This window comes from Peromyscus leucopus, chromosome 17 (assembly GCF_004664715.2).
Source record: "Peromyscus leucopus breed LL Stock chromosome 17, UCI_PerLeu_2.1, whole genome shotgun sequence".
Classification (NCBI taxonomy): domain Eukaryota; kingdom Metazoa; phylum Chordata; class Mammalia; order Rodentia; family Cricetidae; genus Peromyscus; species Peromyscus leucopus.
Window position 1 is genome coordinate 3610104 of NC_051077.1, and position 12305 is coordinate 3622408.

The 12305-nt window shown below is 53.1% G+C and overlaps 1 protein-coding gene across 2 annotated transcripts in view; it reads right to left on the reverse strand.

Moving 5' to 3' along the window:
- Window positions 1-808: 808 nt before the first annotated feature.
- The window catches only part of Rasa3 (RAS p21 protein activator 3), a 112019-nt gene continuing 100522 nt past the window's right edge, over window positions 809-12305 (reverse strand). For both annotated transcript variants that reach the window (XM_028881248.2, XM_028881247.2), the window contains exons 19-24: window positions 11009-11115; window positions 9949-10031; window positions 9497-9705; window positions 8235-8338; window positions 3831-4014; window positions 809-2360 (exon numbers count right to left, since the gene is read on the reverse strand). In XM_028881248.2, the coding sequence (XP_028737081.1) occupies window positions 2285-2360; window positions 3831-4014; window positions 8235-8338; window positions 9497-9705; window positions 9949-10031; window positions 11009-11115 (763 nt within the window). In that variant the 3' untranslated portion in view covers window positions 809-2284. The remainder of the gene's footprint in view (window positions 2361-3830; window positions 4015-8234; window positions 8339-9496; window positions 9706-9948; window positions 10032-11008; window positions 11116-12305) is intronic.

Here is a 12305-nt window from a genome sequence, read left to right on the forward strand (position 1 = left end):
GTGGCCAGGGCAGCAGACACTCGCCACTCCATTCCTAGCAGGTGACTGGCAGAGGAGAGGCCCAGGAGCAGGGTCCCATCCTCCCTGCTCCACTCCACACCCTTCTTCGGCCAGAGGTGGCTGACCGGCGGCGGCGGCGGCGGCGGCGGCGGCCCATGTCAGCCTCACCTTGTCCTGGGAAGCCCTCTGGCCCGAGTTCTTGGCCCCAGAGAAATGTCTCACTCAGTGCTCTCAAAGCCGAACTCCAGACTTTCCTTATAATGGTTTAGGCTCCCAGTGGAATTAAAGGAAGAGAAATGAGTACAAGTCAAATGGAGAACAGAGGGATAAAGGAATTAGGTGATGTAGTGGCGTCCCTCGTCGGGTGAGGGGCCACCATGCTGTGGCCCTTTCACTCTCTAGGTCTCCAAGAGAGGCAGCAAGGCCTGAGTAGCCATGCGGTCCCCCCAAAGCCTCTGTGTGTCTGCTCCATACACTTCTACCACGAGCTCAGTCCACTGGGTCCCTGCAGACATGGGGGGAATCTATCCCCGCCTAGCTTAGTTGTCTTTAGCTACATAGGACCCCCAGTGGTGCCTAATGCTACTCTTTTGAGGACACCGAAAAGCCAGGCTCTCACAGAGTCATCAGTGGACACCACATGCCAGAGACATCGTATGCTATCCGAAATGCCACCTGTCATCAGAGACGCCACCTGTCTGGTCTGACGGCGATGCTATCTACCTTTATCTGCCACCCTTCCTGTAGGGTACCTCCTGTACACGGTTCCCATCATGTGAACCCCTCCGGAAATCCAAACCACTCCTCAGAAAGAATAAAACATCTGTTTTTAATTGACCGATAAAATACATTGCAAATCGTTAGTATCTTATAAACAGAAACATTAAGTTACAAATCCATGTTAAAAACCAGTTCAGTGCAGCCTAACTGCTGTGTCCAGAGACTTTTTTTTTTTTATCCTCCATTTCTGTGACAACCAATGCTGTTATGTTTTCTAGATGAAGAGTGAACGTCCCAACAAGAACAAAGAGAAACTGGCACTGGGGTGCGCGGGGTGTCCTTCAGCAACATCTGTCCACAGAGTGCCTCTCTCTCAGCCTCTGGAGATGCTGTGTGGGATGAGGCTTCCGCAGCACTGTGGGTCCAAGCTGATGCAGTCTGTCTTGTCTGTTTCAAGACCCTCCCACCCCAATCAAAAAGTATCTCTAGACACTGCCATGTATAGCCTGTTGGGTTCACAAAGACATAGGCATGTGAAATACCATGTTTGGCCTTTATTGCTGATGATGCAGCCCCCAGCCTGGGTCTCTGTCCCTGAGGACCCTTTGGATTTGTGAGAAAACAAATACTGTTCCCTTTGGGTTTCCCTGTACCATCCCCTTTAATGCATATAGGTGTTGATGTTCCAAACTGCCTTATATCAAAATGCTATTTAAAAACAGTCCTTTAAAAACATTTAAGAAAAACAGCTTGAAAAATGCACATTTAAAAACTCTTTCCCAAACTTTCATCAAGGTAGCAAGCATGTGGATTTTAGTTTAAAAACTCACCTGGCATCCAGATGTGTGCTCAAACTGAAGGTTGATGGTCACCCAGCGAAGACTGGGTTCACAGCCCTCCCTCTCCATGTCCCCAAAGATCAAAGACTTCCTGTACCATCCTGTCCATCTCAGCCACAAAATGACCCTTTGGCCAGGAACAAACCAACACAAACTAAGGAAGAAGGCTGCCTGCCTGCTGGCTGCCAGGAAAACACTGCTTCTAACATCCCAGACAAGGATTAAGTACAACTTCTACGGCGAGGGCCGGACTGCTACATGTATGCAGGGCCACAGAGTTCAGCAGGCCAAGAACAAGAGACAGTGAACTGTGCAGAAAAGGTGCACGTCGCCATGAATGAACCAGCCGTGCCTCCGTGAGGAGGGATTGGGCCACGTGGGAACGGGTTTAGACAAAGTCCACACTCCCCTAATATTTAACAGATCCCTGGATCCCCGTAAAACCAAAGTAGTAAAAAGACAAATGATCGTACATTCCAGAATGGCTCAGACCACCTGTGCTGGCAGCGAAGGAAAAGCGCCCAGCCCAGGCAACAGTCCCTGCTGGGGAAGAGCATGCTCGGCCCGCCAGCTGGGTCGCCCCGCCAGCTGGGTAGGACCTGTGCGAACTGGTGAGCGTGGTTCCGTCCCCTCCGTGTGTGTGCTGTCTTCTTCTTTTATCCGTTTTTTACAGGTGGTGGGTTTCCTGGCGTGGCTCCACAGCACATTCAGGAGACGCCGTGACGTTAAATGGAATGGGTGGAGATCTCAGATTGCTGCCTGATGTAGTTCTGGAAGCTCTTGTCTCCAATAGGGTGCTCCCTGGAGACGGGGAGGAGATGAGAAAGTGAGACTCCGCTCCCGATACCCCAACAACCACTGTACTGTTAGCAGTCCTTGTGTTTGTCACCGTGTCACACGCACATCATAAAACATACGGAAAGTAGGGGATCCACTAACAGCGCCAGCGCTGACCCCAAGAAGCACTGCCGTGACTGTTTTCTGCTGTGCGTGGCATATTCCACATGCTGTACGTATGTAGATGATGCGTGCTTGTGTAGAGCACATTTAGAATATACATACTATATACACCTACATGTGGGCTGTGCGTTCTAGGCTTGTGTGGCAGATACACACGGATATATGCATGTGTTAGTATGGGCACACATGTGTGTACTACACAGAGTATGCAACACTTGAAGCAGGTGCACATATATATGGAGTATGTTCTGGGAGGGCACGGCTGTCTTCTCCCGTGCTGGTGAATGCTCTCTGTTTGGACAGAGCCTGGAACACTGTGGGTGCTCGGTAACTCTTGCTCCACGGTGAGTGCATACTTCACCTCCCTTCATGAGAAATGGAATCTCTGGCCTCTCACTGTTCTCAGCCTGTGAGCTTCGGACTGTGGGGCTGACGCACGTTGAACACAAACAGAGCAACATTTCCGGAAGGTAAATGCGAGCACCACCACCGGTGTGACCAGAGGGATCTGGTAGGAGGATGAGCTTGGATGGGAGTCAAGACAGGGACATCTGAGACCAGAGCCAGCAGATGCTAATTACTCAGTCCTGTGACTACCTCGGGGGAGTCGGGACATGGGTCATGGCCATCTCCAAGGGTCCCAGTGCAGTGGGGATGGGGCCCTGTGACTGTCCCTGAGCATCACAATATCTTTCCCTGGAGGAAGGCTAGTGGTACAGAGAGGGCATGTAGGCTTCTGGGCTCCCCGTGGGTCACCCACGCATTAAGGGCTATGCCATGGGTACTTAGAGAAGTCCCTGAGCAGTCTTTGGATGGAGGCAGGACCACAGGAGCTAGCCCAGCCTTTGTGGATCTCAACTCGATCTTCCCAAACAACTCTTCATCTATAGAGGTTGACTGGCCTGGGGCCACGTGGCCAGAGTGGGACAGGCTGAAGGTCTCCATCAGGCTTGAGTCCTCCACCTCTGCACCCCTCCCTCCTCAACCAGGGACAAGAATGTGGTTGGTTAGTGACCCTGCACCCAGAGCTCTCGGCGGCCTGGGAAGATGGCAGAGGTCATGTGGAATGGCAGGTGGGGCTGAGCCCAAGCTACTGCTGAGGCCTCAAGCTGGGAGGGCAACGTGAGGCTGCTGCCTCCCTGCACACGCCCCTGGTGTGTGCAGAGCCGGGCATCTGCTCTACCAGAGACTGCGGTGGGGGATAAGCCCGGGCCACTGGACCCCATGGAGCCCCAGCACCCTCCACACGAGGTGGGTGTTCGCCGAGGGTCCGGATCTCCACATCGACCCCCACGGCCCTGGAGCACTCACTGGCTTCCGTATCTCGTCTTCTTGAACTTGTCCCTCCTGTACTGTGCGTGCTCCTGCTCAAGGGTCCCCACCCCGGCGATGACCTGCTTCAGTGTCTTGTAGGTCTCCTGGGGGTCATCAATGATGAACGTCGAGTATTCCTCCTGCTCAGGGCCATCGTACACGGACTTGCTGCCACAGGCCTCTGCAAGAGGGGAAGAGGGCGGGCAGGAGAGTGTCAGTGTGGGATGCAGCCCAGGCTTCTGCTGTCCCCGGCCCTGTCTCTGGACGTCTGCACAGGTTACTCCAGTGTGCTCCTCAGAGCAGCCCCTCCCTCGAAAAGCTTCCAGAAGTAGGGGCTACTTCCAGGACCAAGCACGGTCCAGCCCGGAGGACCTCTGGGTGGGCTGCATAGCCAAGGTTTCTCCAGTTTGAATTCTGAGACCTCGCATCCCAAGCCACATTGCTGTCTCCAGCCGGCCTCACAGGGGTTAGCTTCACATCCATGTACTGCCAGCCGGCCAGGCCAGGAGAGGTGTCTGCACCTGAGCACGGCTTGGCTCTCTGGGGGCCTATCAGGCCTCTAGAACTTCCATTCTGAAGTACAGAGTCTGGCACATGTCACTCACCAGACTCGTCTGGCTAGCTGTAAGGACAGCGGCACCCGAGGGTCTCTGCTCTCTGCTCCCCTCGTCTCCTCCCAGGACTGTCTTCCTGATCACCCCCACTGAAGCCAGGCTATGGCCTCTGGCCATCAACAAGGGTCATCCAAGCACCCCGGCTGCCCTCACCCACCTGAGCTGTCCTCACCTGACCCTAAACACCTGAGCTGGCACACGTCTCTCTCTCTCACTGTCACCAAGCTAGGCACACACCCAGACTAGTCCAGACTAGGTGTTCAAGCCCTACAATTCTGCATGTGTCACGGAATGAAAGCTTGTTTTCCTTCAAAGTGATACGCTGAAGTCTTTTTGTTTTGTTTTGTTGGTTTTTTTCTTGGTTGGTTGGGTTTCTGAGCAAGAGTCTTGCTGAGCAGCCCTGGATGGCCTCCACTCAGTATACAAATCAGGATGACCTTGAACTTCCTGAGGTCCCCCGGCTTCTGTCTCCTGAGTGCTTGGGTTACAGGCATGCGTTGTGTCTGGCTTGTGTATGGAAGGGCAGTATCAGGAGGTGGTCAGAGCCCTTGTGGATGGGACAGCTCCTCTGCAAAAAGAGGCCTCCTCCACACCCAAGGGCATATGAGAAGTCAGTCTGCGATGGGAACAGCCCTCCCCAGAGCCAGCACCGTGCTGTCTGGATTACAGGAGCCCGGCCTCCAGACCAGTGAAAAGCAGTCTCTGTCACGCGGCCACAAATGACCAGTCCGTGGCAGTCCAAAGCAACCACGAGAGAAGAGGAGGCCAAAGGTAGGAGCTGCTGGGAGAGCTATCCAAGGGTACGAAGTAGCTTTGGACCCGGGCAGCAGAGGCTGGGAACCGCCGGGAACGGGGTCGGATAGGTGATTCTGGGATGGGGGGTGGGGCACAGTGGCAGGGGCATCATGTTCCTGGAACACCCAGCAGACGACGGGAAGAGAGTGACCGTCGAAGAGAGCCATTCTGCTCAGGCCTCACACAGAGACCAGAAAGGAAGGAGAAACACCGAGAGAAGGTGATCTTCGCTGTATGTGACAAAGAACTCGGCTGAACTGGGTTTGCGGTCTGTTCCCTGCGAGACAAGCACTTGCTCTGACGACGTGGCTATTTAGCGGAGGAGGTTTCTAAGTGAAGAGGATGGGGAACAGCAGACTGCTCCTCACTGCTGCTAGTAACGGGGATGGGGGGGGTGGAGAGAAGCAGGTCCCCAGAACTGTTCAACAAAAAGGACTCGGACAATGCCCGGCTTTCCCATCCTGTACATGAAGAAGCATTTGGAAGGAAGGGAACACTGAAAAGGTAGTGAACTCCTCATCCAGCAAGATCAGTGTGCTGCGAGCTTGGACTCAAACCCTGGGTCCAGGGGGCAAAGCAGGGCTCACCCACAGAATCTGCAGCAGGAACTAGGGGGAACTGGACAGGACAGGATAGAGGAAGGGCGGCTGCATGACATCGTAGGCCCTACGGAACCGGACCAGAGAGCTACAGGCTATTGCTATACATGCTTCTCAAGATGAAGGAAGAGGACCTGGAAGGTAAGTCAGAGAGGAGCAGGGCTACCTTTCCAGACCCGAGAAGACAGTCGCTAAGCCAGCCATCACATTCGGAGTGCCTGGCTACGTTATCAAATTGATTCTGAACCAGGAGAGGAAAAGACAAAACTGTTATAAACAAGAACAAATCAAGTGAGAAAATAGAATCTGCTTGGAGTGAGGCTTGCTGTGCCGGTTAACTTTGTCAGCAGGGACACAAGAGTTATCAGGGAAGAGAGTGTCAATGAGCTATTATTGGCTTTGTGTGTGTGTGTGTGTGTGTGTGTGTGTGTGTGTGTGTGTCTTGTTTATGGTACCTGAGGTGGGAAGACCTGCCTACTATGGGTGACACCATCCCTTAGCAGGGAATTTTGAACTGTATGAGAAAGCGAGTGTATTCACTGGTGTGAATACATTAATTCACCGCTCTCTGCTCTGAGCTGTGGATGTGATATGATTCACGGTTTCAAGTTACAAGTGCCTAGTATCCCCAATGATGGGCCGTAACCTGGACTTGTGAGCTAAATAAACACTTTCTCCATGAAGTCACTTTTGTCGGGGTGTTTTTATCATAGCGACAGGGGAAGAAGCCAAGACACTCGTTAAGCCGAGTGTTCAGGGAACTGTCTCGTGTTTGCAGACTTCAGCAAGGCCACAGGCACGTCTATACAATGACTGAGATGTAAACTGTGTGCAGAAAATGAGCAGACAGACAGACAGATGCTTTTACTGACCGACCCTCTAACCATCTGAGAACGAGGTGCTGGTCCAAGTTCAGAGCTCTGACTCAGGTGAACGTGGCATTGGAAGACGTTATGGTGGGGAAATCTCAGAGAGCCTGGCTAACAGCAGTGTGCACAAGAACTACCAGATACATTGTCTGCTCTGTGGACACAAATCAGAGTGAACTCTGGCCTCTGAGCTTGCTTTGGAGATAGTAACATATGGAGACAGTGTCCCTTTTGCTGATCCAGGATGGAATGAGGCGGGGAGGTGGGAAGGACCAGATTGAGGATGGCGGACTTTCCAGGTTGAGGGAGGGGTGGGATCCTGGAACAGAAATGGAGCTCCACAATACGGGGCAGCCCCAGGCCATGCAGCATGGCTAGGAGACGCTGGAAGGCACCCAGTCACAGCTGTGGTCACGCTCACTACTCACTGAGTCTTCTACAGAGGCCTCAGCCTCTCAAGGCTCCTTCATTCCACCCTATTCTGCTTTAGTTACTGTTGTAGGAGCTGCCCACGCTGGCCACACGTCTGCCGAGCCATTGAGCAGTCTTAAGTCATGGCTGCGTGGCATCCTGGAACCTCAGAGTAGGCACTGTGAAGGCCAAGCTTCTGAGGGGTGAAGATGTGACTGATATGTACATGTATGTGAAGCCCATGTCCTAGTCAAGCATCCAGGTGGGCACACACAGGTGCCTTGTATTGTCGGTACATAGGTGTGTACACACTGGGTCCAAGCCTGGATATTTGATGCTGGGTAGCAGATGTGGCCGGGCTCTCAAGGCACTGGCATGAGGCCCATGGAAATCCCACAGTCACCTCACTAAACATAATAATGCTGCTGGGCTGGAGCAGGAGGATGAGGAGGGACACGCGGGCTTATTTCTTGGCTTTGTTGCACTTGTCCATTGGGCCACAGGGCCTATCACATAATCCCTAAGAACAGGTGTGAGCTCTCCCAAGGCTAGGGTGGACAGGTGGTTCACCTGCTTCGGGCGGGTTCTGCATCTGAGTTACAGACCTCCAACCCTGTACAGGTGACATCACCTGGAGTGCCTGCTTTAATCTGATGAATTAAATGTTATGGGTGACAGAGTAACAGATATCTGGAACATGCGGTATGCCTGGAGCTGCTAAGCATGTGGCATACTCACATGCGTCCACACACGATTGTGTGCATCCAGATGTGTGCACATCTGTGTAACATATGTACACACATGCATGCTTATGTACAAACCTCTCTGGAAAGCACAGAAGAATGAAATCCTTTGTTGGTGCAGATGTTATTAAGAAAGGCCAAAGAATCCCCAAGTTCACAGTTTGCCTGTTAAATTCTACCTGAAAATGTCAGAATATCCCATGGCCAAACTACTCTCCTACCGATTCCTCTTTAACCTCACCAAGCTCCCTGTCCGACGTAACAGACACCCGCGGGCACCAAGGACCCCAGAGGCTCTGTAGTAGCAATTCTGAGGTCACTTGTCCCAATTCACAACCCCCCACGGTCGGTGCCCAGGGTCCACACTCACCCTGCATCTTTTCCAACTTGCCCATGTACAGGTTAAAGAGAGAGTAGATGCGTTCTGTCTCACGGTCCCCGTCGATGTCCAGCTGGATATTTGCTGGGAGCCCGCTGTCCAAACACAGCAAGTACAGAACGGTTAACGCATTTCCTTAAACACTTGCTTTGTGTGTGTGTGTGTGTGTGTGTGTGTGTGTGTGTGTGTGTGTGTGTGTGTGTGTGAGAGAGAGAGAGAGAGAGAGAGAGAGAGAGAGAGAGAGAGAGAGAGGTGAAACTCAGACATGGCAGCAATATGAGAAAGGACTATGTGAGAAAAGGTCTTCTTGGGCACATAGGGTAGGAACGACCCAGAAGAACCCTACACGAGTCCTGAGTCCTCACATCCTCAAAGGCTGAGGGGCTCTGGCTTCTGTCCCAGGGTAAAGATGGAGGAAACCCTTGATCTCCTCCCAGGAAGGTTCTGGGGATATGGGACACACACACACACCACACACCACACACACACACACATACAACACACACACACACACACACACACACACACACACACACACCTGAGAGCCTGACAAGGAACCCTCCTGAGCCTCAGGCCCTACACTAATGAAGCTGGGCACAATGACTCCAAGGGTTCAATAACAGCCTGAAGGGTGAGTGACCCTAAATGGTCCTCCATTTCAGGACTTGTCACATGAGGCTGTCATTGCTTCTTTTACGTGGACAAGGCATGTAAGGGGCACTACCAATCTTCCCCGCACTAGGCTGCCTCCAGGACCGGCACAGTTGATAAAGCCTTGACAACTACAGGAAGCCTAGCTCACCACAGGGCCAGGAAGGCAAAGACCTGCCTCAGTTTCCAAGAAGCGGTTGGGTTGCAGGCAGTGTGATTCAAGTAGAGAAACCAGGGCAAAGCATCTGTGAGCTGAGGATGTGCTCAAGGATGCACAAGCCATTCATGTTCCTTGTCGAAGAGACAGAGCGCCCTGCCCTGGGTCCTCTGCTGAAGACTTTCCACATAAGCCTACTCTTGGAAGACATCTCTGCCCCAGGCAGGAGACAGAGAGAAATCTTGAAGGCTTGCAGCTCCCACCAGCCTATGCAGAGCCTTTCAGAGGACCGTACCAAGGGCTCCCCTCAGGAACAGCTCTGTGTGTGTGGTTTCTGATTCACTGCATCGTAGTCACACTTCCGTATCTCAGCTGACTCGCCTTACATAGCGCAGAGGCCGACGGCTGAGCCTGGCTGGACAGGGCTGCGGAGCCGTGGACCTACCCGGTGCAGGGAGTACAGCCTGCGGCCGTGTCCGAGGAGGCCTTGCAGCAAAGCCAGTGGCCGTTCAGGTAGGCGGACGGGTGGTACACGGTGAGGCGCTTCTGGTTACACTGACTCACTTTGGTGAGGATGTCGATCCAGTCCTTGGCCTCCACACAGTTGTTGGCCTGGATGTACAGGGCACGCTCTGGCTGGATAACCTGGAACATCTGAGCACGGAGGGTGGGATCAGGGGCTGCTAGTCCAGCAGGCGCCCGGGCCATTTCCTTAGCTTCTCACGGGTTCTACCACTGAGCCGGGTAGAGGAGGAGGTGGGATGGTAAGTGCCCGGGTGGCAGGGAGCCCAGGCTTGGATATGCAGGGTCGTGGGGGAGGGGACATGGCCAACAGCGGGGAGGTGGACAAGGAGGAGGAAGGACATCCCGTTGGGTTGGAACTGGGCCATCGCTCACGTTTTTCATTCGGAAGGACTCCTCCTCAAGCCTCTCCACAGCCAGGATGTTCTCGATGGGGATGCTGCAAAGGGGCTGATCACCTGCAACAGAGAGGGGGTGGAAGTTGTGCTCAGTTGCACAGCGTGCCCCGCCCCTCGCCGGCGTGAGGCTCCCCATGGCCCAGCGACTGCAAGGCCGCAGGAGAGGGAGGGCTCTTGGCTGTCTTTTCCTAAAGGCTGGAAAAAATAGGAAGAGCCACGGATGTGGGGCTGGGGTAGGCGTGGGATTCTCAGAGCACAGTGCCTACCTACCCCAAGGCAGGACCTTGGCCCCGTTCTCACGCTGGAGATAAAGTGTCTCAGTCAGGTCCACAGGAGTGTGGCCCACACCATCTCCAGCACTAGGGCACACTAGCCAGTTTTAGATCCAGGGCACGGCAGGACTGCTCAGCTCTAGCCCTACGACTGGAACCCAGAACTGATGAGGCACAAGGAGACCTGGCTAAGGACATCTTCCCTAAGGAAAGCCTGTGGCTGCCACACCCGAGGCCCCTCTTCTCTTTGCTGGATCAATGCTCTGGGGCTGCGCATCCTACAGAGGAACAGGAGCCAGAAAGACATATATAAAAAAGGGCCGGGCGGTGGTGGCGCACGCCTTTAATCCCAGCACTCGGGAGGCAGAGCCAGGTGGATCTCTGTGAGTTCGAGGCCAGGCTGGGCTACCAAGTGAGCTCCAGGAAAGGTGCAAAGCTACGCAGAGAAACCCTGTCTCGAAAAACCAAAAAAAAAAAAAAAAGACATATAAAGGGGTACCAGGGGCAGCAATGTTACTGACAGCTGAGGAAACAGAAGTGGGGGTGAAGGGTCTGCTGTACCACAGTCAGCTCTGTACCCTCTGGTTCTATGGGGAGCAGATTCCTGAGAACATGGTCATCTTCACCGAGGCTCACAGGGCCCGAGGCTGAGGCTCGTCTTAAGTCTCACCTGCTCCCCGGGCTCCTGTGGCAGTCAGCCTGTTAACCGGGGGGAGCCCCTCTGCCTTGCTGGGCCCCAAGGGAAGGAGTGGAGAAACTTGTTACCTTTGCTCTTCTGGTAGGTGAACTCGTGGTTCGTCAGGCGAAACCACCTCTTCTTGAAATTCTTCATTCCAAATCGCTTCCTTCCTTGGGCCCGCTTAATCATGAACCTGGCACAGAGGGCACATGGCGCCCAGTGAATGTTCTCAAACCAGGGCCCGAGCTACCTCCAGACACGTAACCATAATAATTCTGCACTCTTGTAAGCCATGGGTGGGCAGGGCTCCTGAAACCCTGCCCTTTTACGACCTTGAGCTAAGGCTGAAGTTGAAGGGCACATGCTCTTGGTTTTTTTGTTTGTTTGTTTTTTGTTTTTTTAACATTTATGCTTCTTTCTAGTACTTTCCTAGAAAACACAATTCTCTTTGACCTGTAAACACATGGAATGTGTGTAAAACGAATGTGCACAGCATCACTTGTAATGTTGGACTTTCCTGTATAGAGGAGCACGTATGCACAGCACTATATGGCTCTATGGAGAAGTATCTGGGGGGGGGGTCCTTGAAAAGGGATTCATAACTCTTCTTGCTCGATTTTTGACCCGAATATCACATGCATAAGTGACTTTTTCTAACTGCCACCAATGTTCCTCACAGGTGCGGGGAGAGGCAGTAGTCAATGCTGGAGGCTACAGTAAGGGTCACTGGCCTCACATAAGCTGGGCTGACTTCACCCAGCAAATACACTTAAATGCACAAAGTCGACCTCACAGTCCTGTGTACCGGCAGGTGACGGGCTGAGGAATGTTTCGGCAGAAGCGGAAATGCACCTAATCATGGTGTGGTCCTTTGTGAACACAGTTACTTCCACAAGTGGATGGAGATGATAAGACGGGGTGGGAAGTGACAGGCCCCTCTCCAGGGTGACATGGCAGCTATGCATACAGAGCTGCGTGGGGTCGGAGGAAACGACCCGGAAGAGGAAGAGGCAGTGCTTCAGTGTGGGGTCAAGGCCCCAAACCCCGGCACGAGAAAGCGAGTGAAATTCTCGCAGTGTATTGGCAGAGCTGGAGAGGCTGCACCCTTCCCTGCAATGGCTGGTTACCCTGAGAGCTTGTTACCATCGATACAAGGCTTGCAAGGCCTGGACACACTGGGGCCAAGTTAAGGATTATGAGACAAAGTCTGTTGCTTTAGAGGTTGTGAATTAAATGCATATTCCATGGTGTCGTGTGTGTATTGTTGAACATGTGGTTAAGGTAGAAGGTGATTTGAAGAAAAACAACAGATACAGTTAGAGCAGCCTGATGGTGACCTGTGGATGGCCCAAGCTTAAGCCAAAGGGCCATGGGCCTAGCTGA